General features: G+C 36.0%; 1 protein-coding gene across 1 annotated transcript in view; it reads right to left on the reverse strand.

Annotated features, from left to right (window-relative positions):
* Window positions 1–400: 400 nt before the first annotated feature.
* Window positions 401–13,310, reverse strand: part of Vcpip1 (valosin containing protein interacting protein 1) — a 30,821-nt gene continuing 17,911 nt past the window's right edge. The window contains exon 3 of the mRNA XM_032906572.1: window positions 401–5,411. Within this exon, the coding sequence (XP_032762463.1) occupies window positions 4,540–5,411 (872 nt within the window). The 3' untranslated portion in view covers window positions 401–4,539. The remainder of the gene's footprint in view (window positions 5,412–13,310) is intronic.

The raw sequence follows: 13,310 nt of genomic DNA on the forward strand, positions 1-13,310 counted from the left end.
AATTAAAAGGAAACTAAAGAACATTACTTTAAAAAAAAAGCCAAGGTGAAGTTGAGGTGGAATCAGTAATATATTAATTTAGTTTACTATTAATATAAAATTTCAAATACTGTACAGTGAAGTGTGCTCAAGAACACTACTGTTACACTGTTACCAATTAATTCACTCTCAATCATAATATATACAAACAATCATGAAGCCAGAAAGTGATGTCTAACAGCTGCTGCCTTGTGGATGGCACAGCATCTATACTACTTCACTGCCAAGTTAAGTACTTGCTAGCTTTTTGCCTAAATATTTATACTATTACGGCTTCATTTTAGTCTAAGTAGCATTTCCCTCCAAAAAGGATACTCTCCAATTTTTAGCACTAATACTTAAAGTCAAACAAACCTGAAAATACTGATAAGCTTTTCAGTCCTTTATTGCTCTACAACAGGCATAAAGGCTCCAGGAAGGGTTTCTGCATTCTAAAGGAAAGTTTGCAATACCTTAAATTTTAAAATACTAGTAATTGATACAAGCAAATAACATCAACTAAAACTTTGTCTTTACTAGTTTTTCCTTTTGTTTTACAAGAGAATAGTCATTGTATTATTATACTACAAAACATGTCAACTCCATAATTGAAAACTTTAAATGTCCGGTATACAAGTAATGGTATTTTCTCCAATAATTCACAATTTTTTTTTACAGTTTCTGCTATTTTTGGAACAAACGTTAAAATTTCCACGATTTGAGTATCATTAAATATGAATTGAAACACTTGGCATCTCAAAGAATGGCAGAACTTGCAATTAACTCTGTGACATTAGTGATCTATCTCCCCTTTGTTACTTTATTCCTTAAATACATTTTACTACTATGGCCTATTTTCATGAGTTGTTCTTGTTTGAAAAAAATAGTCTAGTTGTGAAGAGCCTCTGTGTTGTACAAGTTTGCTAAGGTCTTGGAAAGCAGAACAGCTAGCCAACCTAGAATATCCATCTACTTATGTTATAAAAAGTTTAACTTCAAATCTATGTTAAAATGAGTGGAATTTAAACCAATTTTGCAAGGGCTCTGATTTTATAAGAATCTTAAGGTGGAGACCTTGCTTTGAGATCCATTTTAAAAAAGCAAGAAAAATAAAATTCTCAAGATTTGTTTGTATTTGAGTATTTAAGTTTGGGCCAATTAAACTGACTGTTGGAAATACTGTTTGAGGACAAAACTGTATTAATGTTCTGAAATTTAAAAAAAAAATATAATATCACTACAGTGACAAGATGAAGTATAACTAATGACAGAACCTAGAAGTTTATTTCATACCTAAATGTAACTTAATAATAGGGTCCTAAATATCAAGAGAAATGTTCAGTAGCAGACAGCGAGTAACTACATAAAATAATACTTTTTTGCATTTGGTAGCTAACATGGGATATGTCAAAGTAGTTCTCCAAACCCTGTCAATAACAGGAGTTGCTAGTCAATTGTCTTCCCTGAGGTAAGAGACCCTATGTAAGACATTGTTAATATGCAGAGAATATGATCCTTAAAACAATGGCACTAAGTCCCTGTCAGACCTGGGGCTAGTCTCACAAGTGACTCCAGGATGCTGTCTCCACTGCAGCAGTAGAGCTTAATTATAAAAACAAAACTAAAACCATAGGAAGGTATAAAGCACTTCGAATACTAGCATTTGCTAAATTTCTCAGGCCTCTTTCCTAATAATTTCCAATAAACACCTGAAACATAGTTTAAGGAGTGGGAGACGAATGGGCAGTCTCGGCTTGCTCTTTCGTTCCTGAGTGACCGTTCCCTTGGAGCTAATTGTATACTATTCATAATACTTGGCAGTGTCTTGGTTCCTTCAACTCGAGCAACTGTTCATTACCAGCTTTCTGGACATACACTACCTTCAATTGCCTGGACTTCGGGTCATCAACTCAAACTTGGTATGATTACAAAATGGATTACTGAAGAAAAATATTTACAATATTACTTCAGTCTTCAGTGAACACTGCAAATAGAACTGAATAGGTTTGAATTAGTTATGTTACATCTAGGGCTAAAAAACCATTTTTACTGGAGATCACAAGCTATTGTGCTCCACTGGTGCAGCACAGTGGTCTCATAACAATAAAAAAGCATCTACACTCACATAAATACACGAGTGGTGTTTAAAACAAACCCTCTCAAAACTTACCCCAAACCACTAATAATTCCATTCAAATCTCAACTGATTTAAAATATGTTCAAGAATTCTGATATATTCTCAAACCTGTTTGTTTGGTTGTTGGTTGGTTTGTCTGTGTTTTCTATCTAGGGAGAACCCAAACTGTTATTTATACCCAATTAAGCTTCTAACCCTAAATACCACTACTGTCACTAGAGACAATGCAGTATTGTCAGATTTAAATCCATCTTCTAACGTTCACATGTGTATAATTTACACTAAATTCAGGTATTTAATAGGAGATAATTTGTCTCTAGCCAGGCATGGTAGTGTATGCTTTCTAGTCCCAACACTTGGGAGGCAGAGGCAGGCAGATCTCTCTTTAAGGCCAGCCTAGTCTATTTAGTGACCTCCAGGCCAGCCAAGGCTATATAGTAAAACAGTGTCTGGGAAAAACAAAATTTGTTTCTGATATCGCTACTTTGAGATCCTGCCAGTTATTAACTTCAAATACCATCTGTTAAAGTAGGGTGATTATATAATTTATTTGAAGCAGAACACGTTCTGCTTATTGAGCAGTTTTCTTGTACTTAAACCAGGAAAAAAAATTTAAAGAAGAGTATTGCAATAGTTGACTAGGCTAAAATAATTAATAGTGGTTAGTGAAGGGCTTGGGAGGGATTTTTTTCTTTATTTAAAGCACAGCTAATTGTTAAGAATTTGGTAGCAATCTTACTTCATGCAAAATTAGTATGGAATATAAAAGCTATAAATTTTCCTGGTACTTTAATATAAATGGATGAGTGGAGATAAAATATTTCAAAGTATGATATGATAAACACTAATCCAGGTGTGTGTGTAGTGGTGTACATTATCTTAACCTCAGCTACACTTTTAAACGTCTAGATTCTCCTTCCTTCCTCATTCAACAAAGTGGGTTAATCAGTCTGTAGACTCAGTTAAAGATACTGTCACAGGAAAAAAAGACAAAACCTCCTTATCTAGAAAAAGTTAAAGTACAACATCCCTTTTGAATGAACAGGAAGAGATTTTTAAACACCTGATAATGTATTTTCGGGCATACACTTTTGTAGAATTACAAACAGTTCTGCATCTGTTACATGTGCAAACAGAGACAGCCAGGCTTTGAATGCTCTAAGAGATTATATTAACATACATTTGTCATTCGTTCATTCAAATTCAACTTAATTTCAGTAAATGAAGGAAGATGATGGACTGAAATACACTTACAAATACAAGTCTACAGAACAGAATACAATAGTCCAGTACCAATCTCAGGAATATACACTGTGTTTACTAAATAAGCACAAAGCTGCTTGGAGGAGGAAACTGGCACGGAAGAGTTAATGAATGCACTATTTAAGCAGATGCTAATGGTATGTTGGAACAAACTATGCATCCAAACTCAAGTGAAGCGGACAAAAAAAAATCTTACGGACTCTAAGAAAAAAGGAAAACATTTTTGGTTGAAAGGGGCTTAGACACATTTAGCATATACAGGCTTACATACCACTGTGTCAAAACTATAGAACCATTCATACAGATAAATTCTCTGTGACTCTGACATACTCTGAAAGTTAGAAATTAACTACTGCTACCATTATTTTTAAATATTCTAGAACAAAATGCCATTCTCTTTTATGTAAGATTTAAAAAATAATAGGTGGAACTTGACAAGGCCAAGATTAAAAAAATAATGGCAACATATTATCAACAAGAGCATAGAACTAGCCATACTGGCTCTGACCAACGGACTGAGTCACACCGACTTTATCATACTAGGGTAGATACTTCTCCCCAACTCGGCTCAACTCGGGAAAATGTGTCACTCTCAACTGTCAAAATATTTTTGCCAACAATAGCTGTCTCTATAACGTTATAACTTTTAAGTAGTCAAAGTATTTTATGTATTTTAAGATACATTTAGTTCAGGTAAACTTGAAATCAACATTCTCATGAAATGTAGGATGGCTACCTTGATGACAACGTGTACCAACTGTCATTTCCTCTCCAATTCTGGTCTCTGCAGAAACCAAATATTTAGCAAGAGAATTTTCATGTCTGAAAATTAAGACTTTCATGGAATTAAAAATGACAAAGAACTTCCAATGAACCACATACATGGAATAAACCCTTTCAAAAGATCTAAACTAATTTACAAGAATTCAGAGCCAGCCTGGGCAGCAGTATATTAAAAGCTATTGCCAATCACACACTTGCTATCATGCACTGAATAACAAGATATAATCTTTGAATTATATACGTACAAGATTTTTAATGACTACTCAAGTTATGTGGCCCAGCCAACAAATATTACATATTCACAATAAACATCTGCCTTTATTAGCCTCTAAATTAAATCAAGAGTGATCCATCGGCTCAGTTGTGTTAGTTGTCTCAGCATCTTGACTATCCATCTCTTCAGGTTCCTCCATGGAATTTTCTTTTTGTGCTTTTGACCTTGTGGCAAATGCTGCTCCCAGTACATCTGCTACACGACTATCAGTTGTTTCAGTATTCAAATTCTCAGTGCCACCAGTTAAAGAAAAAGATTCAGGCAAGCCAGTCTGAAGATTCCCAGGCCTCACAGAAGAACTCACAGCTTCTACTTTTCTTTGAGAAAGATCAGATGGTGTTTGCTCCGTACTTTGATCCCGCAAGTGCTTGTCCATTGATGCCTGAATAGAAGAAACCATTTCCTGCAATTTTTTTCGCTGGGCCTCAACCACATCGGGATCAATCTGCCTACCATCTCTCATTGTTACCACTCCAGGAGCTATTCGAATAAGCTCACTATTACTAGAAGCAGCTGTGAACACAGGAGGCTCTGTTTTAATGGAACTATTACTAAAATCTGTCCCTGTATTATGCTTTCTTACAGCCAGAGTTTCCCTAGCTCTGGGATCCATGTGCGGGTTACTGGATGCAGTTCCTAGAGAATGGCCCTTCCCCTGAAAGGCAGTTACATTGTGAAGTTGCTCAGATTTCTTTTTCACTACTCCACCACTACCTAGTTTTAATAACCCATGTGAAGGGCTTGATTCCCTACTTCTTGTAGTAGCCTCTGCTCGAACCTGACTTACAGCCTCTTTAACTAAATCTTCAACATCAGGACCAATGGGGAAATGTCCTGCAGCATCGACACACAACTCCAGTCTATCTTCAGAAGCATTATAAACAAAGGTTTTGCCAGGTAGATGTGGAAAAGTACAATGTTTGCCATCAGCCATGCCTAAAGAAAAGAAAGATATTTCCGTTAAGATCTTGTTTACAATGCTATCAAATGCATAGCAAAGATATTTATGTCCAAAATAACAAAATTTCTGAATGCAACTGACAAACAACTTTTAAAAAATGATTTGCAACTGGCCAGTGTTAATGCATGCCTTTAAATCCAGCACAGGAGGCAGATACAGGTAGATCCTCTGAGCTGGAGGTCAGCTCTGTCTACAGGGCTACACAGTGAAACTCCTGTTACCAAAAACCAAAAAAAGAAGAAAAAAGAAAGAAAAGATAGAAAGAAAAAGAATACATCAAAAAACCATTTGCTGGAAAATAATTGAGTCTACTACCAAAAAATAAAAAAAAGCATCAGTAAGACCTTAAAGTACTTCTCCCGGAGAATGAGGAATATATAAGTTAGGAAAAGAAGTTTAACTGAAAAAAAGAAAAAGTTTAACAGAATTACAAAAAAAAAAAAAAAAAAAAAAAAAAAAAACCCAAAAAAAAAAAAACCAAAAAAAAAAAAGTAAATCAATAAGAAAATGTAATAAATAAAATTATTAAAATTAAAATTATAATTCCAAACAAATATTAATTTCAATAGTAGAAAAAATGTGAATTAATAAAACTCCAGGTAGAAATTTCTCCTGGCATGTTTCTGGCATAGTTAACTGACAGAAAGACTGTAGCTGCTGCCAGAGCTGTGGCTCAGGAAAACGGAACTTCCATTGTGCACATCCTCAGGCCCAACCAAGCCACACAAATGAAAGAAAGAACACAGCAAGTCAGATCTAAGTGGCCATTTACTTATTTAAAAAAAAAGGCATGGTGGTCATGCCTTGAATCCCAGCACTCAGCAGGAGGATCAGGAGTTCAAGGCCTGCCTGAAAAAACTGCCAGGAGACTCGATATTCCACCACTATTCCCTGCTTTCATTTATGTGGGCATCCAGTTGTCTCAATGCCATTTTAAAAATAGACTTTTATTTCAATTCTCAATTCTATACCTAACATTTAAAAAAATTTTCAGGTCCTGCACGATAATAAAAGCACTAGCCGCACAAGCATGGCCTGAGTTTGATTCCTAGATCCCACTGTGGAAGGAGAGCGTCAACTTCCAACAGGTGTCCTGATACACATGTATAGTGACTCATGCATGTTCACATGTGCACACACAAACACACAAAACAAGATCTTAAATAATGCTTATAACTAGAAAACAAAAATAAATTATAATAGCCTAAGCTTCTACTTAGAGAACCAGAAGGAAAAGAAACTTTAAATCCAAACCTTATTATTAAAGAAAAACTTGAAAATAAAAATACAACTTAATGAAGTAAAGTCAGAATAGGTATTCAAAACAGAAGCTGTGAGGCTTCACTTTAAATTTTACAATTTCAATATTGATTATATTTTATTTTTAAACAACAACAAAAATACCCACAAGAGAATTAGAACCAAAAACCAATTAGCTTTCTATCTTCCTCCATATCTCCTGTCTAAAGCAAACAAAAGGGAAGAGAAAAGCCTATGAATCCAAATGTTGTTTCTTTGAAAAATACCAATAAAACTGATAAACCAAATATTAGCCAGACCAGAAGCAAAATGGAGGGAGGATGCACAAATGACTAACATCAGAAATGAAATGGCTACAGGCCTTGTTAGGCATTAAAGGACAACAAGGGAATATCGTAAAACAACCCCATGCCACTACATTTGACAAATTGGAAGAAATGAACAGACATGTTGAAGAAATAAGTTTACGAGTACTACATATTCTAGAACCTAAGTTCACAGTGAAAGCCTGCCTGACAGGAGGATGGAGACATGGCTTCACAGCTCAGTGTGCTTTCTCCTTTCAATTCCATCACCTACATCAGGTGGACCAACACCCAAAAATTCCAGCCCCATGGGATCCAATGTCTCTTCTAGCTTCGGAAAGCACCCTTACATACATGGCATACACACACTGAAATATATACAGAAAAATTTTAAATTATAAAATAAAATAAATCCTTTATTTAAAAAACTGTCCAATGGGGTTGGGGATTTAGCTCAGTGGTAGAGCGCTTGCCTAGGAAGCTCAAGGCCCTGGGTTCGATCCCCAGCTCCGAAAAAAACAACCAAAAAAAAAAAAAAAAAAAAGCAAAAAACTGTCCAATAAAGAAAACTCTAAACATAATGACCTCGCTGATCAATCAACTCTACCTAGCATCATCTATCAAATGAGAATGAAATCTAAAAACAAAAGGAAGAAAACAAAAGGAAGTATTTTTTAAATCCATTTTAGGAAGTCAAAGTAACTCTGATTAAACGAACAGTTATTAGGAGAAAACTAAAGATCATTATTCATCTTGAACAATCACAAAGCATCGTCAAATATCTGAGCGTTTCATTGGGACTGGAGGGATGGCTCAGCTGCTAAAAGAACTTTCTGTTCTTGCAGAAAACCCAAAATCAGTTCCCAGCACCCACAATATATTTCACAGTCATCTGTAACTCCAGTACAAAGAAATCCAATGACCTCTTCTGGCCTCCTCAAAACACATGGTATACATACATGCACACAAGCAAGGCACTCATACACATAAAATAAAAACTGAAAATAAGTAACTTTAAAAAATCAATTCCTGGGTGTGCCTTTCATCCTAGCTCTTGGGAAACACAGGCAAGTGGATCTCTGTGAGTATGAGGTCTGCCTGCTCTACCTAGCGAGTTCCAAGGCAGTCAGTGCTACATAAGACCCTATCTCAAAATAAATAAATGTCAGTTGCTGTAACTCACCCTCTCAACAAACAGTGAAAAACAACACAATTATCTCCATAAATGAAAAGGAACATTTGACATGACTCCGCACTCATTCCTAATAGGAACCGTCAGTAAATAAGGAAATGCAAGGGACTGTCCTCAGCATAAGACATACTCGTGAAAAAGACAGAAGACTTCTCCAAGATGAGACACCATCATGGTCTTCATTTCTATTCAATATTGAACTCAAAGTCTTAGCTACCGCAATAAGGTAAGAAAAACATAAAAGACAGGTGAAAAGAAGAGATCTTTTATTTACAAAGGCCATGTTGTCCTACACAATCGAGAAACAAACTACTAAAAAGTCAGTATTTATGAGCTAATTATTAATACCAAGGTCACAGGGTACAATATTAACACAGGAAGTCAATTTTATTTCTAGTCACTAGTGAAAAATAACAACAAACAACAACTTTAAGAAGCATCTCTTAATAACAGGATTAATAAGTCCAAAAATAAAATACCTATATCTGTATACTAAAACTATAAAATCGGTCCCCAGCCCCGAAAAAAAAAACCAAAAAAAAAAAAAAAAACTATAAAATCTGGGTAAGAGAGAGTAAATGGAGAAACATTTTCATAAATTATGAAACGGTATTTGTTAATCTATCAGATATTTCTGATTTGTCTATACATTCAATGAAATAACAGTAAAAAAAAAAATCCCATGAGATTATTTTGTTGTTGAAATAAACAACCTGATCCTAAAGCTTGTGCAGCTAAACAAGGACCAGAAGTACCCAAACAACATTTGGGGGTCAAAGGAATATTCAGTGATTTATTTCAAGAATCACTATAAAAATACAATAATCAAGTCATGACATTAGAAAAACAAAGACAAAACAGAAACTCTAGAATTAGACCACTCCTCCCCCTCCACACACACACACATATATATATTAGTCTTTCCTAGAAGGGGAAATTGTATATATAAAATAGTTAATTGCTTGAGTTGTTTGGTTTGGGTAATTTGGCAATACTAAAAGTTGGACCCAGAGTCTTACACATTTATGCATGCAAGTGTTCTACCACTAAACTACATTTCCAACCCTTTCTTTATTTTAGATAAAGTCTTGCTAAGTTTCCCAGATAGACCTTGAACTTGTAATAATTTCTTGCCTCAACTTCCTGAGTGTCTCAGCTTCTTAAGTAGCTATGATTATAAGTTTATGTCACCACACTTGGCTTCAAGTGACTTTTAAAGCAAATTTACTGTGGGATATTTGCATATGGTATAATTTATACTTTTCAAATATATAACTTGTTAACTAATTTTTGAGAAGGCATCAGAATAATCCAATGGATGAAATATAGGCTTTTTAATAGTACAAGAACAAATGAACATCCACAATTAAGAACAAATCTTGATTTATGCTTTTGCAACTCATCAAAAAATTAGCTTCTTCAATCCCGCTAAAATCAGGGACTAGATACACAAGGCTGCCCTCTCTCTCCCTACCTATTCAATACAGTACTCAAAGTCCTAGCCAGAGCAATCAGAAAACAAAAGGAGGTCAAAGGGAGACAAATTGTAAAGGAAGAAGTCAAAATATCACTATTTGTAGATAGTATACCCTAAAAATGTGACCCAAAAATGCCACCAAAGAATGCCTAAACCTGATAAACAACTTCAGCAAAAGTGGCTGGATATAAAATGAACTCAAACAAATCAGTAGTATTCCTCTACTCAAAGGATAAACAGGCAGAGAAAGAAATTAGGGAAATGACACCCTTTACAATAGTCCCAAATAATATAAAATCCCTTGGTGTGACTCTAACCAAGCAATATCAAAAGAACTTCAAGTCTCTAAAGAAAGAAATTGAAGATCTCAGAAGAAAGATCTCCCATGCTCATGGATTAATATTGTAAAAATGGCCATCTTGTGGAAAACAATCTACAGATTCAATGCAATCCCCATCAAAATTCCAACTCAATTCTTTATAAAGTTAAAAAGAGCAATTAGCAAATTATTTGGAATAACAAAAAACCCAGGATAGCGAAAACTATTCTCAACAATTAAAGAACTTCTGGGGGGATCACCATCCCTGACCTCAAGCTCTATTACAGAGCAATAGTGATAAGAAACTGTATGATATTGGTACAAAGAGGTAGGTAGATCAATGGAATAGAATTGAAGACTCAGAAATGAACCCACACACCTATGATCACTTAATCTTTGACAAAGGAGCTAAAACCATCCAATGGAAAAAAGACGGCATTTTCAACAAATGGTGCTGGTTCAACTGATGGTCAGCATATAGACAAACGCAAATCCATCCATTCTTATCACCCTGTACAAAGCTTAAGTCCAACTGGATCTTGGATCTCCACAAAAAACTAGATACACTCAAACTAACAAAGGAGAAAGTGGGGAAGAGCCTCAAACACATGGGCACCGGGGAAAGTTTCCTGAACAGAACACCAATGGCTTATGCTCTAAGATTGAGAAGAGACAAATGGATCTTCATAAAATTGCAAAACTTCTGTAAGGCAAAGGATATTGTCATTAGGACAAAACGGCAACCAACAGATTAGGAAAAGATCTTTACCAATCCTACAACTGACAGAGGGCTAATATACAATATATACAAAGAATTCAAGAAGTTAGACTCCAAAGAATCAAATAACCCTATTTAAAAAAGGGTACAGAGCTAAACAAAGAATTCTCAACTGAGGAATATCAAATGGCTGAGAAGCACCTAAAGAAATGTTCAATATCCTTGGTCATCAGGAAAATGCAAATCAAAACATCCACCTCATACCAGTCAGAATGGCTAAAATCAAAAACTCAGGTGACAACAGATGCTGGCATCTGGATGTGGAGAAAAAGGAACACTCCTCCATTGTTGGTGGGATTGCAAGCTGGTACAACCATTCTGGAAATCAGTCTGGAGGTTCCTCAGAAAATTGGACATAGTACTGCCTGAGGACCCAGCTATACCACTCCTAAGCATATACCCAAAAAAAATGCTCCAACATATAACAAGGACACATGCTCCACTATGTTCACAGCAGCCTAATTTATAATAGTCAGAAGCTGAAAAGAACCCAGATGCCCTTCAACAGAGGAATGTATACAGAAGATGTGGTACATTTATACAATGGAGTACTACTCAGTTATCAAAAACAATGACTTCATGAAATTCTTAGGCAAATGGATGGAACTAGAAAATATCATCCTGAGTGAGGTAACCCAATCATAGAAAAACACACATGGCATGCACTCACTAATAAGTGGATATTAGCACAAAAGCTCAGATTACCCAAGATACAAACCACAGACCACATGAAGCTCAAGAATGCTTTAGTCTTTCCTAGAAGGGGAAACAAAATTACTCATAGAAGGAAATATGGAGACAAAGTTTAGAGCAGAGACTGAAGGAAAGGCCATCCAAAGACTGTCCCACCTGGAGATCCAGCCCATATACATACAGCCACCAAACCCAGACAATATTGCTGATGCCAAAAAGTGCATGCTGACAGGAGCCTGATATAGCTGTCTCCTGAGAGGCTCTGCCAGAGCATGACAAATACAGAGGCGGATGCTCACAGCCAACCATTGAACAGAGAATGGGGCCCCCACTGGGGGAGTTAGAGAATGGATTGAAGGAGCTGAAGGGGTTTGCAACCCCATAAGAACAACAATACCAACCAACCAGAGCTCCCAAGGACTAAACCACTATCCAAAGAGTACACATAGACAGACTCATGGCTCCAGCTGCATATGTAGCAGAGGATGGCCTTTTTGGGCATCAATGGGAGGAGAAACCCTCGGGCTGGATACCCCAGTGTAGGGGAATGTCAGGGAGACGGGAAGGGGTGGCTGGGTGAGTGAGGGAACACCCCCTCATAGAAGCAGTGGGAGAGGGGATGGGATAGGAGGTTTTATGGATAGGAAACTAGGAAAGGGGATAACATTTGAAATGTAAATAAAAAAATATCCATTAAAAATTAGCTTCCTTTTATACTTATAACTTTTCATTTTCCTTTTCCTTCCTTCCTTTCTTTCTTTTTTTGTTTTTTGAGAAAGTTTCTTTGTGTAGCCCTGTCCCAGAACTAGTTCTGTAGACGAGGTGGCCTCAAACTCTCACAAAGCCTATCCCTGTATACCACTTGCTGGGATTAAAAGCATACATCACTACCACCCAGCTTACTTATGGCATTTTTCATATTAATATCCAAAGTATACCTGAAAATAAATATAAAAATCTAAAACTATAAAACTTATAGAATAAAACAGAGTATAAAATATTTGTGACCTTGGGTTGAAAAGAAAAAGCATGAAGTATAAAAGGAAAAATTATAAAATTGGATTTTATCTAAATTTTAAAATTTACATATTCAAAAGATATCAAGAGAATGAAAAAACAAGTTATAGACTATAAGAAAAAAATTTGCTAAACACTCATCAATGACGCATACATAAAACACATAAAAAAAAAAAGAAATACATCAAAGGATATTCAACATCACTTTACTGGAGCAATGCAAGTAAACCACAGTGGGCTAATGCTATAAACCTATGAAAAGATTTTTTTGTTTTGTTTTATGAACAAAACCTCAAATGGTACAGCTGCATCTCAGTGTTAGAGAGCCAGACAGTTCTCTAAGCAAGTTCCAAGCCAGCTAGAGTTACACAGTGAGACCCTGTCTCAAAATCAAACCAAGCCAAACCAAAAGACAACTGGAGCTGGAAAGAAGGCTCAGTGATTAAGAGTGAGAATTGCCCTTGCAAGAGCACCAGAATTTGATTCCCAAACCCTTATTGGTGTCTCACAACTGCCAATAATCCTAATTCCAGGGGATTTGAATAATCTGCACTCACATCCACAGACCCATACACATATACGTAATTTAAAATAATAACTTCACTTAAGCTGGGCATTGTGGTATACACCTTTAATCCCAGTGCTCGGGAGGCAGAGGTTAAGTGGATCTCTGTGAGCTCAAGACCAGTCTGGTCCACAAATCAAGTCCAGGAGCCCGTCTATTACACAGAGAAACCCTATCACAAAAAAAAAAAAAAAAAAGAAAGAAAAAAAGAAAAAAGAACCCATGTAAAAGAGCCAGGAATGGTGGTATGCTCTTGTAATCCCAGCCA

Source organism: Rattus rattus, chromosome 1, assembly GCF_011064425.1.
Source record: "Rattus rattus isolate New Zealand chromosome 1, Rrattus_CSIRO_v1, whole genome shotgun sequence".
NCBI lineage: Eukaryota > Metazoa > Chordata > Mammalia > Rodentia > Muridae > Rattus > Rattus rattus.